Source organism: Myotis nattereri (genome assembly GCF_964212035.1).
Source record: "Myotis nattereri genome assembly, chromosome: 2".
In the NCBI taxonomy this organism is placed as follows: domain Eukaryota; kingdom Metazoa; phylum Chordata; class Mammalia; order Chiroptera; family Vespertilionidae; genus Myotis; species Myotis nattereri.
The window spans coordinates 212,964,385-212,986,042 of record NC_138076.1 but is presented as its reverse complement, the minus strand read 5'-3'; the positions used below and the strand labels follow the sequence as shown (position 1 = coordinate 212,986,042).

At 61.7% G+C, this 21,658-nt stretch overlaps 1 protein-coding gene across 4 annotated transcripts in view; it reads right to left on the bottom strand.

The window, feature by feature from the left end:
* Nucleotides 1-21,364, bottom strand: part of MPPED1 (metallophosphoesterase domain containing 1) — a 59,699-nt gene extending 38,335 nt beyond the window's left edge. For 2 of the 4 annotated variants that reach the window (XM_081082392.1, XM_081082393.1), the window contains exons 1-2: nucleotides 10,052-10,394; nucleotides 3,681-3,862 (exon numbers count right to left, since the gene is read on the bottom strand). In XM_081082392.1, the coding sequence (XP_080938518.1) occupies nucleotides 3,681-3,862; nucleotides 10,052-10,275 (406 nt within the window). In that variant the 5' untranslated portion in view covers nucleotides 10,276-10,394. Of the gene's footprint in view, nucleotides 1-3,680; nucleotides 3,863-10,051; nucleotides 10,395-16,728; nucleotides 17,122-21,335 lie in introns of those variants that run through there. The other 2 variants (XM_081082395.1, XM_081082394.1) reach the window with 2 other exon arrangements.
* Between the last annotated feature and the right edge of the window lie 294 nt (nucleotides 21,365-21,658).

Sequence of the window (21,658 nt, the reverse complement as noted above, 5' to 3'; positions counted from 1 at the left end):
CGTGGCCGGGGGGGCAGGTGGGGGGCAGGGGGACGAGGAGGCGAGTCCGGCACCTGCCAGTCACAGGGAGCTTTCTGACATCTTGCCAATCCCAGCTCCTGAACTGACAGTCCTTGAGGGCATGGCTGTCCCCAGAGCCCGGGCAGAAGCAGGTGATGTTCTTGCCTTGGGGACGATGTGGGTGCTGGGGGGCCTCAGGTCAGCTGCTACCTCTGCAGCCCGCAGCCTGGAAGTGGGTGTGGTTGGCACTCAGCCACTCACCTGCCCTCAGCACCCTGGCCTCCAGGGGAGCCCTCACACCCACCTGGACGACCTGCCCCCTGGGCCGGTCTGGCTCACCTGCTGGCCTCAGCTCCGAGCCTCGTCCTGGGGACCCAACGCAGCCTCCGCCCGAGTCTTCTCAGACCCCAAGTGCCATGTTACGAGAGCCGTGGCTCACACTTGCCTGCTCACGGCTCTGCCTCCTCAAAGCCCCCCAATGCTGCTGCCCCAGCCGCGCCCCACCTGCCGGGGATGCATCCACTCCCGTCACTCCTGTCCACAGGTCCTGCCCAGGGCCTGCCCTGGCCGGGCCTCATCTGGCGCGGGAGATGGGGCCTGACCCCACCCTCCAGGCGCTAATGGTCTAGGGTTGGGGGGCAGGGGGACACAAGAACACAGATAATTCCCTGCCATGAGGTGAGGGCCACCACCAAGGCCCGAACAGGGAGCTCTGGGTACAGAGGGAGGAGGGACCAATGCTGCCCATCAGGAGGGGGCTCTGAGGCAGGTGACACTGAAGGGGCAGGTGACACTGAAGGGGACAGGTGGCACTGAGGGGACAGGTGACACTGAGGGGGCAGGTGACACTGAAGGGGCAGGTGACAGTGAGGGGACAGGTGACACTGAAGGGGCAGGTGACACTGGGGGGCAGGTGACACTGGGGGGGCAGGTGACACTGAGGAGACAGGTGACACTGGGGGGGCAGGTGACGCTGAGGGGTGGTAGGACTGCCTGCCGGTGGAGGAGGAAGGGTGGTCCCAGAGGGGGCCAGCAGGCCCGGAGTGGGGGCCTGTTCTAGGAATGATCAGTGGAGCCGACCGGAGTGGCTGGAATGAAACGGCTCTGCTGACACTGAGGCTGGCTGAGGGGTGTTTGCTGCCGGGGGGGGGGGGGGGCTCGGATATGAGAGAGGCAGGTTTTCCACAGGAACAGCCCCCACTTTCTGAGGCTTCTCTTTGTGCCTAGCGCTACACGAGAATGTTATTCTTTAAGCCTCCGCAACCCTATGGGGCCAGTAAACAATTCTCCCCGTTTATAGTGAGGCACAGAGAGGCTGAGTGACTACGCCAAGGTCACACAGCAAAGGAGAGGCCAAAGCAGGGGTGAGGGCAGTCTGCTTGACTCCCAGGCAGGGGTCCTAACCCTCACGCTGCCCCGCCTCCTGCAGACGGACTCCCCTAGACAGCCCCCCAGCAAAGCTCTCCCTCACACACAAACCCTCGCCGCTCCACGCAGGACAGAGAGAGGCTCCTGGGCCTCCGGTGTGAGCTCCCAGCCACACCCCACCGAGTGACAGCTCCGACATCTGCCATCACCACGGAGGCAGCAAAGGGGTGAGGCCGGGGAAGGGAACCTCCCGCCCCAATGGCTCAGGCAAACAAATCAGCCCAACGCCGAGGGCACACGAGGAAGCAGGCCCCCGAGTTCCTGCAGACACTTCTGACCTCCGTTAAGGGGCAGGTGGAGGGCTCGTCCTCACGTGCCCAGCGCGCTGTGCCGGCCCCAGGACCCTAGTCAGGCCCCGCCCTGACTCTGGCTAACACACCACGCCTCCTCTGGAGCGTCCACCGGCACGTTGGCCTCAGCGGGCCCCTGGCCTGGTGTCACCCTTTCTGCACAACTCCCAGCCCCTCGGTCTAGGCCAGTGGTCGGCAAACTCATTAGTCAGCAGAGCCAAATATCAACAGGACAACGACTGAAATTTCTTTTGAGAGCCAAGTTTTTTAAACTTAAACTATATAGGTAGGTACATTGTTATTAACTTAATTTAGGGTGCTCCTAAGGCTTAGGAAGAGCCATGCTCAAGGGGCCAAAGAGTCGCATGTGGCTCGGGAGCCGCAGTTTGCCGACCATGGGGCTAGGCCCAGCCCCAAGTCAGCTTCCCCCAGAGGCCTTGTCCTGCCAGGAGAAAGCGTTCAGTCTCCCGCAGAACGTGGCGCCCACCCCACCGCACACGCCAGCGTCGACTCACTCATTCCCCCGCGCCAAGGGGCGCGTCGTGGGCCGGGTGCACCAGAAACCGTCCCCACCCTCAAGTACCTCAGCGCAGGGGGCTGGCGGCCCTCCGTCCAATTCAGATCCCCAGAGCACCCGCCCCGAACAGCCGTTCCCACGATTCACCCGGCAGCGCAGCGGCGTAAGGAGCTGCCCGCTGCACCTGGCGCACAGCAGGAGCCTGGCCCGCAGCGGCTCCTGGCATCGGCCTTGGACTCGGCTCTTGGTCAGCTCAGGAGGCCTCCCATCTTTTGAGGATAAGAAGCGGGGCTCAGAGAGGGGCCCTCCCGGGGGCGGCCCCGACCCCGAGGCGGCACCAGGCGAGGCGGGAAGCGGGGCAGGCCCGCCCTGTGGAGCCCTGTCCCGCCCCAGCCTCACGGGGTCCAGCCCGAAAGGGGCCCTCGGTTAGCATTTCCCATTTGAGCACCAACATGTAAGGCTCTGCGCCTGCCAAGCGGAGGGAAGGCCTTGTTTGTAAACATTTGTCTCGACTGCAAAGCCAGGCCTCCGCGTGTGCAGCAACCGTCTTGCTCCCGGTCCCTCTGCTCACGCAGCTCCCAGCCAACTGCGCAGCAGGCACCCTGGGGAGGCGCCTGTCTGGCAGGGGAGTGGGCTGCGCGGGGGGGGGGGGGGGGGAGGGCCGGGATGGGGGGCGGTGCACCCAGGCCTCTGAGATGGCAGCCAGTCCAGGGCCATCCAATGCAATCCAGCTGTCCCCCCACCCCCAGGCTGTGGCAGCGACAACTCGATTCTGAGCAAACAGCTTTTCCCAGGGGGCACCCCAGTGTGTGTCTCTTATTTAGGAAGAAAGTAAAAAGCCAAAGAGAAGGCCCTGGGGGCATGCTTGCACATCACGGCCCACCGCAGGCCAGCGCTCGCTGCCTGTGCCAACAGCTGCCCTGGGGAGGCGCCCAGGCCTGGTCCCCTAGGTCCCGGCTGTGGGCACAGAGGCCCAGAGGGTCCCCTCACTGGGGGAGCCATCCTGACGGTGGTTGGTGGCTGAGCCACTACGCACCAGCCGAGCACCTGCCTGGCGTCAGCATTCCCACAGTCACCCATCCGTTCGCCCGTCCGGCCACTCATTCCTTCACTCACTCACTCAGCCATTATCTGCTTAGCACCTACCTGTGCCGGGCACGGGGGGCTGGACACACATGTGGGCAAGAACACACCTGGGCCCAAAATGCCCGCAGACAAATGGAAAGTCACAGCTAAGACAAGGGCTGGGGTAGGAGATGCCGAGGTCCGGGGCCTGGTCTGGAGTCAGGGAAGGCTTCCTGGGGTGAGTGGGGGGGAGGGAGGGGGCGGACAGGCAGACAGAGGCCGGGCAGGGGCAGTGGGCAGAGCCGGGAGGAGGACAGCTGGGCACAGGGGCCACCCCAGCCCGGACGTTGGCAGAAGCCCACCCCCTGCCCAGCACCTACCAAGCCACTCGTTGAACTTCTTCACCTCGCTCGGGAGGCCCAGCTCCGTGAAGTCGCCGGCGTGGATGAGCACGTCGCCGTACGGCATCTGGATGGGGTCTGTCCTGGAGTGGGTGTCGGACACGCAGACGAAGCGGGTGTAGCCGGGCGGCTTGGGGGCATCGTGAGGCACGGGGTCCACCCTGCGGGAGGAAGACACACGTCACGGGGTCACGGGGTCACGGTACCGAATGTGTATCTGTGCTTTATAATCGTGAGGGCAAGGTTTCTCACCCCACAACACGGGCTTCTGTGGGGGTGCCATCGACCCCAGCGAGAATACAAGGACTGACGTCCATGGTCCAACGGGTCCCAGGGCAGCGCACACCCCAGGAGAGCCGCGTGAAATGGGGGGCTCCCAGGAGCACGTGGAACAGAGGCACGGAGAGAGCGGCAGTGTTTCGGAACTGAGAACGTCTGATCCCCGAGAGCACAGGCTTTGGTGGGGGGGGCGGGGGGGGGCGGGCGGGGGGAGAATGCAGCCCCGGAACCAGAAGAAAAGGCTTCAAACCCAGCTCGGCACTTGCCACTAAGGTGTGGCCTTAAGCAAAACACTCGGCCCTGCCCCATGAACCCGGAGGTCACAGTTCGATTCCCGGTCAGGGCACCTGCCCGGGTTGCGGGCTCGATCCCCAGGGTGGGGCGTGCAGGAGGCAGCCGATCCATGATTCTCTCTCATCATTGATGTTCCTATCTCTCTCTCTCCTTTCCTCTCTGAAATCGATAAAAACATATTTACAAAAAAACACCTGGCCCTGGCTGGCTTGTCTGTAAAATGGAGCGGCCTCACGAAGCAAAGACACCCAGAAAATGAAAACGCTGCAGGGACGTAGGTCCCGGTCCCCGGAGCCCGTGGCAGTGAGGACGCACACGGAGCAGGTGGCTGGTCCCAGGGAGCAGTGCAGACCCACCCCCTCCCCCACTCAGTGCCCCCCCACACCCCCCGCCTCTCAGCTGAATGACTCTGCCAGGCTCCCAACTCTTAAAAACAACGCAATGACATTTCCACGCAGCTCTCTCCAAATGAGGGTGCCGCTCGAGGAGTTCGTTGTGTTTAAATCTAATTATGCGGCACGCCGAAAGCAGGGCCGTATCAGTTACATAAATACTTTTAAAGACATCTTTCTAATTATCCTTTTTTTTCAGACAATATACTTCAAAGAAATTTAATTAACACCTTACGGGAGACGTGGGTTCAGCATGCTAATGTGCAGGGCGCGTGTGCACGCTCAGTCCGCGCAGCCCCAGGCGCCGAGCCAGCCCAGCGCGCCCCATCCCGGAGCCGGGGCGGGAGGGCCGGCCGGGTCCTTTCCTGGCGCTGCCGGGCCCAGTGAGAATCCCAGCAGGTCGGCGCTGGGCCCAACCCGGAGCAGAGGAAAACTCCCCGAGTCCAGTGGTAACCAACAGGGGGTGCTGGGAGCTCCTCCTCTTCCCTCTTCATTCATTCATTCACTCACTCATTCCCTGTTCATTCAGCACGGCACCTTCTGCCCACTCCTGGGAGCCAGCCCCTGAGCTCAGCGCTGGGGCCACAGGGATGCACCAGGCCCAACCCCAGCCAGGAGACCCCACACGTGGCCAGACAATAAAGCCACAGCTTTCATGGGGCAGCAGTGGGGCGGGGGGGGGGAGCAGGGAAAGAGCAGGTACCTGAGCTGGTCTGGAAGCTAAACTCTCCCTCTCAGTAATTCCCGCTACTCCTCTGTCCTCTGGGCCCCTCCTTCCCCTCCCCTCCCTCCCACCTGATGAGGAGGCTCTGCAGGTGCCTGGCCCTGAACCCACCTGTACACCTGGTCTGCCCCACGCGGCTGACTGAACCAAGGGCAGCCAATCGCGTCTGGGCTACTGGCCTGGCACAGGCCCGTGAGTGAGCCAATCAAGCCCACTCACTCACTCATTCACCCGCACACCCCGAGCGGAGAGCAGGCCAAGTCAGAGAGACAACAGGGACAAAGAAGGGAGAGAGAGGGAGCAAGATGCCACCTCCACCCCCACAATCTCTGCTCCCGGGGGCCCCTGGCGAGGCATCAGCCAGCCCCCAACAGCGCGAGGGCCTCCGGTGAGCTCCCCCCGATCCTTGCCGCGGTTCTCAGCTGTGGGAGCCGGCCACGCTGAAATTCTGAAGCTGGCTTTTGGTTCCCAAACTCACAGGCTCTTTAATTAACTCCATTCTCATTTCTCTCCACCCCGAGGCTTCTGAGCTCAGTGAGGGTGCAAGCCTACTCATCCCCAGATTAAACATAAAGACTCTTTCACTTCCCGGCACTGTCCTCAGGCTATTTGGAGGATAACAAACGCTCAACCTCCTAACAGGGAATGGTCCGGAGGGTTCCCAGGAACTGAGCGCTCACTCCCACCGGGCGGGGCGCTCTCCCGCCTTCACGGGCACCTGCACGGGGCCGGCAGGGCAGGTGCTGCAGGTGCGCTCCTTGTACCGATGCGGAAACGAAGGCCCGGGAAAGGCTGCCTAGGACGCCAGCTGTGGGAGCCGGCCGCGCTGAAACTTTGAAGCTGGTCTTTGGTTCCCAAACTCACACCAGGCCAGCCTAGTCCTATTGCAAGGTCCTCATTCATTTCATTCAGCCAATCTATGGAGAAATGCTTTCTTTTTTTAATCCTCAACGGAGGAGTGAAGATATTTTTTCCATTGATTTTTTTTTTTTTTTTTTAGAGAGTGGAAGTGAGGGGGGAGGGAGAGAAAGAGGAGAGAGAAAAACATTGATGTGAGAGAGACACACTGATTGGTTGCCTCCCACAGGTGCCCTGACTGGGGACGGGGATTGAACCTGCAACCCAGGTATGTGCCCTTGACCAGAAAGCGAACCCAAGACCCTCAGGTGTGCAGGCCGACGCTCTAACCCCTGAGCCAACCAGCCAGGCCTGGACAAATGCTTATTTGTGTCTTTTAAAGGACAGGCACCTGCTAGGCTCAGGGTATATACCCGTGGCGGGGACACCCATGGAGACCCCTGCACGGAGCTCCCAGAAGCCTAGCTTGTGTTTGGAAGCAAGGACAAGAACAAGAACAGTCCAGGTGTGGAGAACAGGAGAGAGAGAGCGAGAGCAAGCAGAGCAGAGGAGAGGGCGGGGAGGGCCTGACGGCCTCATCTGCTGCCTGGGCCCAGCTGTGCCTGAAGCCGGGTCCTAGCTATGGCCGGCAAGCTCCCTTTTGTCCTTAGGACCGTCTGAGTTGGGCTTCCGACACTCGTAATGGCAAAACCGCCGTGAACACCTGAGTCCCGGCGGCCCTAAGTGGCCGAGGCCGGGAAGCGAGTCCCATGTCCCAGGCCACAGCGAGTAAGTGAAAGGGTAGGTTTGAGCCTGCGTCTTCACCACAGGAAGCTGGATCTAACCTCAACGCCTTCCTGTGACAACAAAAACAAAAATGGTTTTGTTCTGGCTCAGCTGGGAGGGCCGGGATGCTAAGGGGCTCCCCCGGCCCGCTACGCTCATCAAGGACCCCGCAGAGAACCACGTGCGTGCTCGGAGGGCTCCACCAACCGGGGGTGCCGTGTTGGGCGCCAGCCCCAGGGTACCTGTAAGGCGGCCCCCAGGATAACCCTGTCCCTCCAGCACCACCCCTGCCTTCTCCCCGGCCACCAGGCCCACGCCCGCCTGCCCGCCCGGCACGGAAGGGCTGGGGCCTGCAGGGGCTCTCCCAGGCCACCGCAGGGTTTCTCGGCCCCCGGAGTGAGGGTCTGCGTTCTCAGGGGCTGAAACCCAGAGGCCTGGATCCAGAGATTCATGACTCAGGCTAAGGCAGCCTCGTTACGACCAGGGCCTCTGGGGGCAACGGCATAAATCACACGGCTCAATCGGAGGCCGCGTTTGGCTGTCACTGTTGTTATTAAATATAAATTGTGGATTTATTAAATAAGGCCCCTCACTCCCTGGGCCCGCAGACAAAGCCCAGGGCGGTGATACATCACGTGTGGGGGCGTGGCATCCATCTCCCGCGTCTCCCTCTGTGGAGACTCACCATGGAAACCCGCACAGCCCTCCGGCAGCCCGCACACTCCCCTGGCGCTCGGGGCTGGGATCTGAGGGGGAGAGGGGGTAGGAGGGAGCAACCCTCACGTCCTTGCATGGCCCCGGCCTCATCTAGCTTTGTGCAAAGTTGTGTTTCAGAACCTGGCTGGCCCGAGCGGGCAGCGAGGGAGCACTGGAAGAGGAGTCCAGAACCAGGCTCAGTGCCCAAACCCCAGCCACCTCTGAACCCACTGCCCATGGAAGCCCGGAGCCTGGCCACGGAGGTGGCAGCACAGTGCGGTCAGGAGGGATGGGGGTGGGGCAGGCCCCAGTGAATCTGCTCCGACCACTCGGCGAGTGACCACTAGGAAGCCATAAGCATCTCTCCGCAGCACTTCCCGCTGCCAGTACCTTATGCCCTTGCACCCCTTATGGCGTGTGTGCCGTCTGCCACCCGTTCAGGGGTCAGCTCAGCACGGGCAGGGGTTTGGAAGTAAGTGGCAGAGCCAGGACTCCAACCCGGCGGGCCAGCTCAGAGCGCGTCTCTAGCCAGCGTGCTGAGCAGCTGCTCCCGCACATCCCGAATGAATGAATGAATGAATGGGCGAGCGAACGAACAACCGCAGCTGCTCATGGGTTAAATGGGAGAAATCACTCGCGTCCTTGCTCAGGACACAGCCGGGCCTGCGGGCACCCTCCACCCAGCGGGGCATTTCTGCACTTCCCAGGTGCCCCTCGCTCCGGCCTCGCCAGCTCGCTGCCCCCCTTGCATCCTCCTCTGCGTCTCAACCTAGAAGCCACCCTCCCCACAGGGTCCTGCCCCAGCCCCTGGGCCTCCCCTCCAAGACTTCCTGTTTCCCTCGCTCTGAGCTGGGACCGGAGGCTGCCTGGTGCCCGCAGGCCCAGGCAAAGGTGCTATAAATGACAGCTCTGCCTGGTACTGCATGGCATCGGGCATTATGGGCAGTGCCGGGGGACCCCCTATGGGCATGCACACGGCCACAAGCACACGCATACCCCAGCTCCCTGCCTGAGGGCCCAGCGATCCAGCCCCTTCCCACGGAGGCACGAGTCTGCGGGCACCCAGGGACCCTAGGAAAGGCGGGTCCAGGAAGGCCACCCTCTTTGCCCGGCTTCTAGCTCCCAGGGAACAGTGTGCCTGAGACCCAGGGCCACCCATCCTTCCCAGACCTGCCAATCTGGCCCTGAAATGGAAGCTGGAGGCAGTTTCCCAAGTAGAAATCTACCCAAAACTAAAGCTGGCAGCGACTGACCACGCCAGCCCCCAGCCCTCAGAGAAACGGGCGTTTTCCAGAGCGCGCGCCAGTGCTAGAAACACCCCACCCCACCCCCCCTCCGGCCTAGAGTCCCCCCGCCCCCCGCCTTCTCCTGGGAATACCGCCTCAGTGCCCACCCTTCACAACGGAGGACAGGCCCTGAGGGAGCCACACGGTAACGGGGCAGCACCCCTCCCTCCCCACCTCCAAGCCGGGCTTCGGAACCCCCACCTCTTCTCTAAGAGGCCCGCGTGCTGGATTCTCAGGTCTCCCCAAAGGGACAGCCTCTAGGCCCCGCCCCCTCCCCAGGAGGTGGTGCTTGTGGCCGCAGCGGGAGTGGGGCCTGGACAGGAGGGCCTGCTCGGGCACCGTGCCCCATCACAGCTCTGACCGCCCTGTGCCGGCACCTACACCCACAGACGCCCGCAGGGTCTCCAGACGTCTGGAAACATCCCTGCTTTCTCCAGGGAAGCCTGGGGGCCGTGCGGGAGGAGGAGGGAGGCAGCCAGCCCAAGACCAGGGTTTGGTCTCTCCCTGCCCTGGTGCCTCTGGGAAGTCCCTTCCCGCCTCGGCCTTGGTCTCCCCATCTGGACAATGAGGAGTATGACTTAGACCGGGCCGGGGGGAGGGGTCTTTAACCCAAATGCCAAGAAGGGGAAGCTGGACTTCATCCCCCCCCCCCGCCCCCCCGCCCCCCCGCCCCCCCTCCAAGGCTGCCACGAGGACCTGTGGGCCCGGGGTTGCCAGGCTTTGGGGTTTGCAGAGCCAAGCCAGAAGTCTGGACTTTTATACGCAATCACCTCATTTTTTTTTTAAATATTTGTAAAACATTCTCCAGTCCAAATGAAACAGGCCTCCAGGCCAGAACCAGCCCACAGGCCATCACTCCACAACTTCACTCCTCCCTCCCGACTCCAGCGGCGGAGATCCTGGCACCCCCGCACCGGGGCACTCAACACGCCAGAGAAGGTCGGGCCCCGCAGCCAGGAGGCGCCCAGGGCTGAGCCCACCCGGCCGCCAGGGCCCCCCCACGCCCCCACCCTCCCCCCCCACCCTCCCCGCCCCGCGCCCGAGCCGCCCACTCACATCTGCACGTGCGGAGGCTGGAAGCGGCCCTGGTTGATGTTGTAGAAGGTGAAGGCCTGCGTGGGGTTGGAGCTGTACTCGTCCACCTCGACGATGAGCCGCCCGTGCTGGTGCCGGCGCGGGGCCATCACGTGGGCCTGGGAGAACGCCATGCCCAGGCCGCAGGGCAGCAGGGCCAGGGCCTCGGCCTTCAGGACGCCGGGGTCCCACCTAGCGCGCCACATGGGCCTCGGCCGGCCGCCCGGGCATCTCCCGCCGCCGCCGCCGCTGCCGCCGCCGCCGCCGGGTCCCGCGCCGGACCTGGGAACAGACTGAGGAGACGGAGCAGAACCCTGCGACAGTTAATCTGTTTGGGATTTGCTTTATTTAATGTCAGATGAAGATTTAGAAAGAGGGAGAGGGCGGGGGAGAGGGGGGGAAAAACACAGTCGTACCGCTCAAAAACTCATTACAGATCTTTCCAACTCAGCAGTTTGATGAATATACTTTGGTAAAAAGAAAAGGAAAAGGAGGGAGGGGACAAAAAAGAGAAAAAACCCGCAAGGCGGGGGGGGGAGGGGGCTGCGTGCGTGGCCCAACATGTTTAAATACTTCAGGCTTTTTCTTGCCTTTGACAAAATCCCCGAGCCCACCGGCTGAGGGACCGCGACGGGCAGGATCGTGGCTGGTGTTCCGCAAACAGGTAAAGTGAGTTTCACTTTTCCAGCCTGGGGAGCAGGGAGGCTCCCCCTCCGGCCCCAGCCCCTCCCTCAGACCCCCGAACGCACCCACTCCCCACGGCCCACACCCACCCTGCAAGCCCCGGCAGGTGGACGCACAGGCGCGCATTCCTCCTCCGCATCCATTTTGCCTAAAGAGCTGTGAGCGGAGGGAGTTTCCCAGGCAGACAGCCATCCACCGGCTCCGGCCCCGGCTCCGGCTCCGTGGCCGCGGAGGGGAGGGAGGGGAGCGGGAATCTACCTTCACAAGAACCCTCCCCGACGCCTTAAGCATCTCGGGGATTGTCAACCCTGAAATCCACTTAGAATCACGGCTCCTGACGCCGTCCATATATTTTTTTGATTTCTTTCATTGGAAAGTGGGGTTTGCATTTGTAGATACCGGACTGAATGCACGTCCGCCGTGTGAGATCCACTGCCCCCGGCCAGGGTGCCAGGCCTCCTCACCGCGGCCATCCACTCCAGCGCCCCATCCACTGCCGTCTGTTCCATCATTATTTTTTGAACCCGTGTAAATAAGAAACGCCTTGAACGTTGTTTTGTTTTGTCTCCGTGTTTGGTCATGAAGGCCCTGCGATCATTCCGTTCGCACCGCACTTAACCAAGGGGAAAACTGCGTCATTTAAACTCTCCTGGTGGGTCACATCCCAGTCACGTCAAACAAAGAAAAATCCCCTCTGCTTTGCGCATGGAAAAAGAATCGACACAGTCAGAAAACAAATTAGATTAGGAAAATGACAAAAATTAGGGACTGGAGAACATTTTAATTATGTGCAAAGGAGAAATGGATTATTAATTTTAAAAGGAAATCTCGACGATCATGCCCATACAAGGTGCGACAATAGCTGTATCCTCTTTCCAACCCCCACGCACACACACAGAGCACATCCTGAGTCACAACTCAGTCCCCTTTCCTCCAAGAAAAAAATCTGCTTCTCCTCCAGCCCCTCTCCCTCCAACACACTGTGTCTAAGTGAATCGGCTCCCCCAGTGGACATGGCGGGGCAGGCCTCCGAGTGCGGGTGTCGGGTGTCCTGGCCCCCGACTCACAAAACCTCTGTGGGAGCCGGCCCTGCCGCCCTGTCTGGAAACTGGGGAGAAGCCTCGGGCAGCAGAAGCCGAGGTCCAGGGCTCCCAGGGCCCAGATCTGCGCGGGGATCTGAACCCCAGCGTCGTGCTGATTTGCTGTGTGACCTTAGGCCAACTTCCTGTCCTCTCTGAGCTTCCTCGGCTTCCTGTTCTGGAGAATGGGTTTGGAAATAAGAACCTCACCTTCCAGGGCAGCTGTGCAGGCTCCGTGAATGGGAATCCTGGCACCGTGCCTGGCGGGTCCCCCTGCCCGGCTACCATTTGCTGTCACATTATAATCACCACTCGGTTCCACTGGATACGTGTGTGCAGGAGGCAGGCTGGAAGCAGGGCAGCCTGGGAGCGGGGCATCTGCGGCTCAGGGGTGTCCGGTATGAGCACAGGCGGCAGCTCCAGGAGCCCCCGGTACCCAACCTTCTCAAAGGCCTGCTCCCCATGCCCCTGCCCTGCGTCCTCGCCACGGCTCCTCTGAGGGCGCCCCGACTCGACCCTGAGCCAGCGCCTCAACCAGCCGCGGCTCTGCTTCCTCGGCGACGACATGGAGAGACTGTTAGGACCGACCGCACAGGGTCGGGGAGATTAAATGAGGCGACGCGTGTAAACTGCTCATCACAGAGCCCAGCACAGAGTAAGTGCCCAATAAATGTTAGCTGTTACCGTGATTGCATCGTCACCACCACCCAGGGCCTCCCACAGAGACTTCATATGCAGGGAGGGGGGAGGGGGGAGGGAGGGAGGGATAGACGGACAGAGTGTCTTGCCAGTCTCCCTCCCTGGTGCTGGCACAGCCTGGCAGAGGGTGGGTGCCAAGAGGGCTCAGCTAAAGGTTGAAGAGCCATCGCCCTCTCCCCTTTCCCACCCCACGAATCTGCAAGGAGGCTGGCCAGGTGGGCACAGCCCTTAGGAGAGGGGCTCCCAGGGGCCCGCACCCACCCGGGCCCGGAAGCAGGCGCCCGCCTGCCCTGCATCGTCCTCAGCGGGGAGACGGCCCTGCACCAGGGACTCAGCCAGGAAAGGCAGCGCGCGCGTCCCGGGAGGCGCTCCGCAGTGAAACGCTGCGTGTCACATAAAGGGGGTTCGCCACCGGCCCTGCGCGGAGAAATCAGGGAACGGGGAGCGCGGAGCCTTCTTTTAATGCCCATTTAATATTGATGGAGCTGCAGCAGCGTCAGCCACCGAGCCGAGAACGCAGCCCACGGCGGAGCGGGAGCAGCGATTCCCACAAACAGCTTTCCGGAGGCACTCCACCTGGTCCAGGAAGACAGGGCGGAGGAGGTGCCTGCTCTGTCCAGGAAGACAGGGCGGAGGAGGAGCCTGCTCGGTCCAGCAGAGCGACCCTGAGCAAGTCACAGGCCCCGGCTGGACCACGGTGCCTCCTCGGAGCCAGGGGTGGGCGGGAAGTGGAACTGGAGAGGGGGGTGGGGTGAGCTGATGGGCACATGCCCTCGTGTGGCCCCCGTTCCTGGCGGCAGAAAGAGCAGTAAAAAGCAAGGAAGTCACTGTCCTCTCGCAAGAGGGGGGGTGGAGGGAGGGGCAACGAAGTAACCACATGAGAAAATACAAAAGCTATTTTCAGGTGAGAAGCTGTACCCAGAAGCGGAGGAAGAGGGTGAGGGGGTGACAGTGACGGGGAAAGGCCTGTCTGAAGAGGTGATGCCACCGCAAAAGCGAAGGCCGAGAGGGAGCCAGGCAGGCGCAGACCCGGGAAGCGAGCGGAGGCAGAGGGCAGGGCGCGGCGAGGGCCCGGGGCAGGGGAGCCTCGCTGAGCCCTCAGCCTCGGTGCCCCGCACAGAGGGGAGCCCAGCCGTCACGATCAGGAGAAGCAGGGCTCAGATTGGGTTTCAGATGGTGCTGCTCCGCTGGGGGACGCGGGGCCAGTCACCTAACCTCACCTAACCGCTCTGTGCGCCGCCTACTCCCTGGGTGGCCGGGGGTACAGTGATCCCTGCGCTGTCCTCTCCACACAGGCCTGGACAGCCCGCCGGGAAGGGCTGGACACTCCCTCCGCTCTTGAGGGCTCGCTCCTCCAAAGCCCTGTCACAGGTTGGTCCTCGGGTGCCATGGGCCCGGGCAGGCCAGGGCCCTCGAAGAGGAACCAAGGCACCGAGCGAAGCCGCTATTAGGCGCCGACTGTCTGGACAGCCCACACGAGGAAAGAGCTCTCCGAGGCCCCACACCGGTCGGGCCTCCCCTTGCTGCCTCGCGAAGGCCGGCGCCACACCAGCCTCCAGAACAAAAGCCCTAAAACAGCCCGGCCGGGCCGGCGAGGCTCAGGGGCTGAGTGTCAACCAATGAACCAGGAGGTCAAGGTTCAATTCTGGTCCGGGCACATGCCTGGGTTGCGGGCTCCGTCCCCAGTAGGGGGCGTGCAGGGGGCGGTCAATCAATGATTCTCTCTCATCATTGATGTTTCTATCTTTCTCCCTCTCCCTTCATCTCTGGAATCAATAAAAATATATTTTTAAGAAAAGGGAAAAAAGTCCTAAAGCGTACTTCTGACCAAAGGGCATCCCGCTGCCCTCAGGGAAAGCTGCGGCTCCTTAGGTCAGCTCAGGAGGCCTGGTCCAGCCCAGCCTCCCTCCCACCTCTCAGGCCCCTGCACACCCGGAGTCCTGCCTCTGAGCCTTCGCACATGCTGTTCCCTCTGCCTGGCAGGCTCTGAGCACCAACACACACACCTGCCTCCCAGCTCCGGGCCTGGTGGACATCTCCCCGACCTCCCCAGGCTGGGCCCGGCACCTCTACCCACAATCCCCAGGGCTCCCCTCACCAAAGCTCCCAATGCAGAGCCTCCTCCTGTGTCTGAGCTGAGTGAGGGGCCGAAGGATAAAACATCCGTGACCGGATCTCCGTCTGTCATCTGTAAACATGCGGATGCTGGAACCGCCCTCCCAGAGCCACTGACTGGGAGGGTCACAGGACATGGTACCTAAAGAAGCAGCTGGCGGAGGGCCCGGCACACAGTAGGTGCTCACTAAACCTCCCTTCCGCTGTGGCTAGAAAGTCCCACTGAAACCCAGGAGCTCTGCAGGCAGCTTCTGAGAACTGAGCAGAGATTTCCAGAGACTCGGGGGCCCCTCCTCCCCTGCCCGGAAGTGACTTTACTTCCCTGGGCGGGTGGTTGACACATCTAGGACCACCAGCCCATGTTTTCTAGGCAAGCTCTCAGCACCCTCACCTGGCACCACAGGGCACCAGCTCTCAGACACCCCGGCCCCTGGTCCAGGGCAGGCCTGTGTGGGGACCCAACTCACTCAGATGTGAAACTGACCCTCCCGGGGCACAGGCGCAGCCGGAGCAGCCAGACCCATCAACAGCAGCTTAGAGCCCTGGTAAGAGCAGGGGGAGGGAAGGGGACCTCTGGGGCCCCGAGGAGGCCCCCACCAAACTCTGCGGCCAGCCAGCATGGACCAAAGGCCCAGAGAGGGGAGGCTGAGAAGGGCCTTGGCTCATTGGATCGTCGTAACACCGGGGATGGGGGCTGGAGGGGGCGGGGATTTGCCAAGAAAGATGCTGGGTCATCCCAGCAGCCCCGAACAGCCCAAGTATATGAACGGAATCTGAGGGTCTGCACGGCCGGGGCTGCTGATCTGCAGAGCAAAGATAGAGTCCCTTTGCCATGAGGCATCCACTCCTACCTGCACTGCCTCCCCGAAGCCCGTGTGGGCACCCACGCCTGTGATCCCCTCCGGTCATTGTTCCCAGCATCCTCGCTGGCTCTCAAACGTGTCCCCATTTCAATCGTCGAAAAAGTCATAATATTCAAAGTCACTATATTCAAAGCCAACGCGAGGCCGCGGGGCCACCCCTCCAAAAGGCACCATCTCCCTTCCTGTCCTGAGCACCTTCCAGCCACAGCTGCGAGGCCAGCGCAATGCTGTGTTGTCCTGAGTCTGACACCCGGGTGACAACCTATGACTGCAGGGGGACGACTGTCTTTTAAACAGAAGCCCCACAGAATGGCCTGCCCAACAACAGCCTTCTCCAAGCGAAAGCTTTCTCCCAGACTCCCCCATCCCTGCTCCTCCACACCCCTCACCTGAGGGGGCAGCCAGCAGCCCCAGGCCTGCGCCCGCCAGGCCAGCCCCGCCTGCAGGCAGGCCTCCGGCCCCTCACCCCCGGGCTGCCCAGCCAGCCAGCTCCGCGGGAGGCACTGCCCACCGAGGCTTCTGTTGGTAACTTGGCTGCCACGTGGCGAGATGCCACAGAAAAGCCACGCGAACATCTCCTAAGTAATCCCCCGTTAGCAAAAGGCAGGGGAAACCCCACTGAACAGACAACTACCACGGCGTGGACGGGTTGGCAATGGTTCTTTCAGAGGCCGTGTTTCCTCACAAGCACAAACATCACCTTTAGAATGTTTTGGGGTTTGTTTTTTTCTTGTTTTGCCGATGCCTGGAAATATGCAATCGATTAGGTGGTAGTTGAAAATGTCATAAAGGATCAAAACATAAACAGAGGGATGCAAAGGAAAGAGAAAGAGAACAGTCCAGTGGGGGGGTGGGGGGGTCAGAGCCAAGCCCTGCATGTCCCCAAGCCTCGCCCGCCCGCGGGGACTGGGGGTGTCCGCGGGGAAAACCCGCCGGCAGCCGGGCTTGGCGGCCAAGTCCAAGGAGCCCATGAGCTCGGCGATGAAGGGATCCAGAAATACTGAGAAAATTGGACAATATTCCTTGAGAAAGGATCCACCATGAGTGGCTTTAAAGCACTTACCACTTAAAAACCTTTTAGTTGGGCCCCTTTTGAATGATGACTACATGATTTTAAATTACACTTTCTAATTCCTCGCGCCCCCCCCCCTCCCAGTTGCTGCTGCTTCATTTTCCAATTATGCGCGTTTATCTCAGAATGATGGAGAGCGCTACTTACTGGATCCTGTCCTGTCTGCCACGAATAGCTGCTCACTTATGCCTGCCGTCCGACACATGACCGTGGTCCCTTCTCCCGGCCGGCCGGCCTTCACATTCCGGATGCGCTCCGGGCCCACAGCCCCGAGCGAGGCCGGAGACGCGAAGAAACCCGAGAGCCGGGGCTGAGACATATGTTTGTAAAGCGGTGCTCCGCTCCATAAATTATTATAATTCTGGGTGCCTTCTCTAGCCACCCAGCAGATCAGCAATCACATAAATAATAGTGGATGGACTGATTTTTCTTCTGCAAAGTGCTATGTCCTAGTTTTTGAAATAAAGCACTTGGAGACTCGCGTATCTGTGGAGTCCGATCGGGAAGCTGCTGGGATCCGCTTCAGACGGGCCCACACACAAAAGGACATGAGGTGCCTGTGTAAGAGTCGGCCTCCGCCTCCCCGCTCCCCAAACACGTCAAGCGCCCCGCCGTGAATGGGGGCCTGGGGCACACATGGTGGCGGGGGGGGGGAGCAAGGGAGTCTTGGCTGCTCAGCATTCAAATACCATTTGCAAAGCAAGTGAACGTGGATTTACAGTTCCCACGGAAATCTATTAAACAGATGTCACCGAAGCATAATCAAATCGGCGCTACGGTAATTCTACACTGAAGTCTCAGGCTGGGGTTCTGCCATTTTTATGATCAATTTAAGTGTGTTTTTTGTGGTCGTGTGGGAATTTGCAATTAAAGATTAAACCTCCAAAGTATGATCAATTAACGAATGCGTCTGAGTGACAAAGTTATAAAAGCAAAACTCCATTTTCCATCCCCCCAGCCACCGGCTTTGGGCAGGGAGCCGCGGGTGGAGCAGGGACCGGCTGCCCGGGCCCCCAACGCTGCCGTGCATTTCGTCGTGAAGGGGGAAGGCAGGGCTCCCGCTGCTCAGGTAGCCAGTGCGATGTATTCTGCAGCTTCGCAGGCCTCGGTACTGTGGGAAAATGCAAAAGAATGAAATGAAGGAGAACGGATGGGTGTGTTGGAAATTGAAAGCAGGCATCATTTTCTTCTTAAAGGGATGAAATTAGCACGGGCGACGCCACCCAAAGTCTTTTCATGCGCATCCAGGCTGAGCCTCCCTGCTCCCCGGAGAGCGGATGGAGAGGTGGAGACAACGGCAGACAGGCCTTCCAGGTGCGGGCTGGGGTGGGAGATGGGCCGCCTCCGTCCTCGGCTCTGAACTCCGCGCCATCGCCAGAGGGGAGACCCCCTCCCCGGGAGCTGCTCCCACATGTGACGGATGACCAGGCTCTGCCATCAAGCTGACCACGACCACGACCACGACCGCGACCGCGTCCAAGAAAGCCCCAAAGAGCTGTTCCCAGGGAGGCGTGAGGACACCAAAGAGCTTGCCAGTCACTGTCTGAGTTCAAATTTAAACACAGAATCTCAATTGAAGATTTTTTTCTTCCTTCATGAGATTGGCTAGAGATGCTTTAAATGGAATAAAGCATAACTAAGTCTTGTCTCCTTTGGGGGGGAAAAGTCAAAATAAGGTAAACTGTTTTGGCAGCAGAACGGCCAGGTCACCGGGGAGAGCCACCATGAATCAAGGTAACGGAGAAACTAATTATACCTTCGCTCCAACCCCCCACCCCACCCCACCCCACCCCCCCCGCCCAAGGGGCCTCTCTTCCTCTTTCCCTTGGGGTTACTTTTGCTTCTTCCTTTTCTTTCCTTTTTTTTCCCCCCTTCTTCAGCCCCAAGTCAAACATCTCGGTGGCAGTCTGGGGAGAACGCCAGCTGGGGGGACGCCTCCTTGGAGGGGACATCCACCCTCCTCGGCCCCCGGAACCATGGCTGCAGAGCACGGCACTCAGGGTCAGCCAGCGTCATCCAAACATGGGAAGGTGGCTGCTGCGTGAAGCTCCCCCTTCACCCTGCCCCCTCCCAGGCGTTCTCTCGTCTGATCCTGGGGGCAAGGGCCTCGGCCAGAAGGAAGACCCCGCCAGCAGCTGCCCCTCCTCCGAGATGCCAGAGCGGGGACCTGCGGGCAGAGAGCAGGCCCAGAACCTAGCCCCCGGCCCCCGCGCCTGAGGCGCCCCTTCCCTGGGGTCCCTCACTCTGAGGTGCAGGCAGACAAAGGTACCAACTGCCGAACAGAGATCTCGGGGAGAAGAATGGAAGGGGGGGGCTTGAAAGGACCCTTTTTCTGCTGCCAGGGAGGGAGGGACGGTGGGAGAGACCTGTCACGTTGTCACATTAAAGATGTTGACAGACAATTCGGGGATAAGGCAGAAATCCCACCCTTCGCTGCAGCTCGCCACAACTTGAGAGGCACGGACTAACCTCCGCTAATTGCATGTTTTTCTGGGCATGATGCTGACTTGTGAAAAGCCTTTGCCTGGCCGGCTAAGGGCCCCGGCCCCTGCGAGTCACCAGCTGTGGGCAGGCCTGAGGCTGCAAACGTGAAATCATTTCATAGATTAAAAGACGCCTGCACTTCGGGGAGCATTTCCTTTTTTCTCGGAGTCCGGAACCCACACCCCGAAGGCTGCTTTTTCTCCTGAGTGCTACCCTTCCGTGCAACCCCGCCACGGCCTGCGCTCCTCCGATGGGGGCAGAGGGGTGTCCCGAGTGAGTGTCCCCTACCGCCTGCCGGGGAACGCAGCCAGGCCAAGGGAAATGCCGTGAACTTCAGGTACTTTCGTCGGATGAAGATTGAATAGTTTCACGGGTGGACTGGGACCTATTTTACAAGCCGGCTCTTCTTGGATTGTTATTCTCTATGTCGTCTAGGCATTCCTGACATGGGGGCTGGTGTGGAAAGGCCCCCCCAAACCCTGTCTTTTACCTAAACTTAGATCTGGTCTGTCTGTCCACAGTCCCAGCCCACGGGCACTGGCCGGGGCGCGTGAGGCCCGGCGTCTCAGAACCTGCCCCACTGACCTGACAGGGGTCTGGTCCGATCCGGGTCTCCCGAAATTCCTGGGGCCGAGGCATAAGCAGGAAAGCAGCCCCACCCCAAGACGTCAAACACAGTGAACCCTCTGTGACGGCCTTGTCGCCTCTGACTCGCCATCAGCCAGCGATGTCCTCCGCCAGTGAGCGCTCAGGCCAGTGCACCATGTCACAGAAACGCATCCTGAGAAGAGCTTTTACAGGTGCTGTGGGGCTGCTCTCGGAGAGCCGGCTGCAGGGAGCCGGGTGTCATGGAGCAGCTTATTCTGGGGGCTCGCTCCGGGTCCCCTCAACTGCGGCAGGGCCCCAGAATGCCTCTCTGATCACCAGCGGCTGGCTCCGCCGCCAGAGCCTGCCTCGGCCCAGCCAAACCACCACCCTGCCCGGATGGCCTCCTAGCGGGTGGGCTCCGTGGACCAAGGCCTGGCTTCCGACCTGGAGGTGGCCGTCAGACGACAGCCTCTCGGACATCCCCCAACGCATTTTAGCCATGTGGCAAGTGCTTCGGTCAGAAAGTTGCTGTCATTTTCTTTTTGTGTGTGCAAAGAGCAATCGGGGTGCTGGCAGTGGCCGTGTCTGCCTGAGCCCCCGGCGTGGCTGAGCCCTGTGAACGCGTCTCCCATCACCATGCCATCTTGCCGAGCCGGCTCGGCCATCCACCAGCCGGCCCACTTTTGTTCCCAGTTTAATTTCATAATTGTTCGCCACTTAGCAAGCTCTCCTCTGGGCCGTTCAATAGACGCCTTAGAAATGGAGGAGGAGGCAGCCACGCTCCCGGAGGGGCACCAGAGAGGGTCTGACCAGCACTGAGGGGGACATCACTGAGGGAGACACCCCGAGAGGTCAGCTGGGCAGGCGGGGGTCCAGTTCCAGGCGGGGGCCTCGGGGTCCCCTCTCAGGCCACCCAGCAGAGTGGGAGGGGAGGGGAGGGGAGGGGACCGAGGAGGGGGGTAGGACCCCGAGCCAGCGTGGCCTGGCCACCTCAGCTCGGCCTCCAGCAGGGAGAGGGAGGCTGTGCATGAATTCCCTCCCTGTAACAAGTCCCAGAATAAACAGAACTGCTCTCGCAGGGCAGCCGGTGAGCTACTGCCTGTGAGGCTGGGACCTGCTGGTTCGCCGCTGGTCCCCTGGGCCAGGCACACAGCAGACAGCAGTAAATCCGTGTGGAATGAGTGGCTGGATAGGTGGACGGAGGGATGGATGGATGAATAGACAGACAGACAGACGGGTGGAGAGAGGAAGGGAGGGAGTGTCCGGCAACAGCTAGCGAAAGTGACCACCAGACCAGGCTCAGTGGCCCCTCCCCTGCCCCCAAGGACCCGCGGGGCCTCGCTGCGCACAGTAGGCCCTCCAAGGCCAGGGGCTGCCATTGTTACCACCAGCCCCACCACCTGCACCCGCAGTCCCTCCTGCCGCCAGCGACTCAGCCGGCAGCGGCAGCGGCAGCGACTGGCGAGCCGGGGAAAGTTTAGCTGACCCCTCGGCCCCAGGCAGAGTCCAGCGCCCGGCCGCGCGCCCCCCTGGCGGCACCCGCTCGGCGGGCAGGGCACCGGCGCAGCCAAAGGCGGACAAACTAACTTTGCGGGCGCCCCTGCGCCGCCCCCGGCCGCGGGCATCACCCCGCGCCCCGAGAGGGTCCCGCGCGCCCCCGCGCCCCGCGCGCCCGGCCCTACCTGGCCCCGGGCTCCTCTTCGGCGGCCGCGGCCGCGAGCAGCGCGCACGGAGGGAGGCAGGGGCCCGGCTCCGGGGGGGAGGCGAGCGGGGCGGGGGCTGCTCCGGCGGCCGCCTCGCCGCGCGTCCGAGGCAGCAAGTGGGAGCCAGACTCCTCCTTCGGGGGGCGGGGGGCTCCCCGCGGCCCCCTCCCTCGCCCGCCCGCCCGCCCGCCGCGCGCTCCGAGCCTCCGCGACTCCCCCGCCCGCCGCCCGCCCCCGCCCTCCTCCCCGGGCCGCGCCGCCGGGAGGGGCGCGCTGTCGCCCTCGGCCCCACGCCCCGCGCC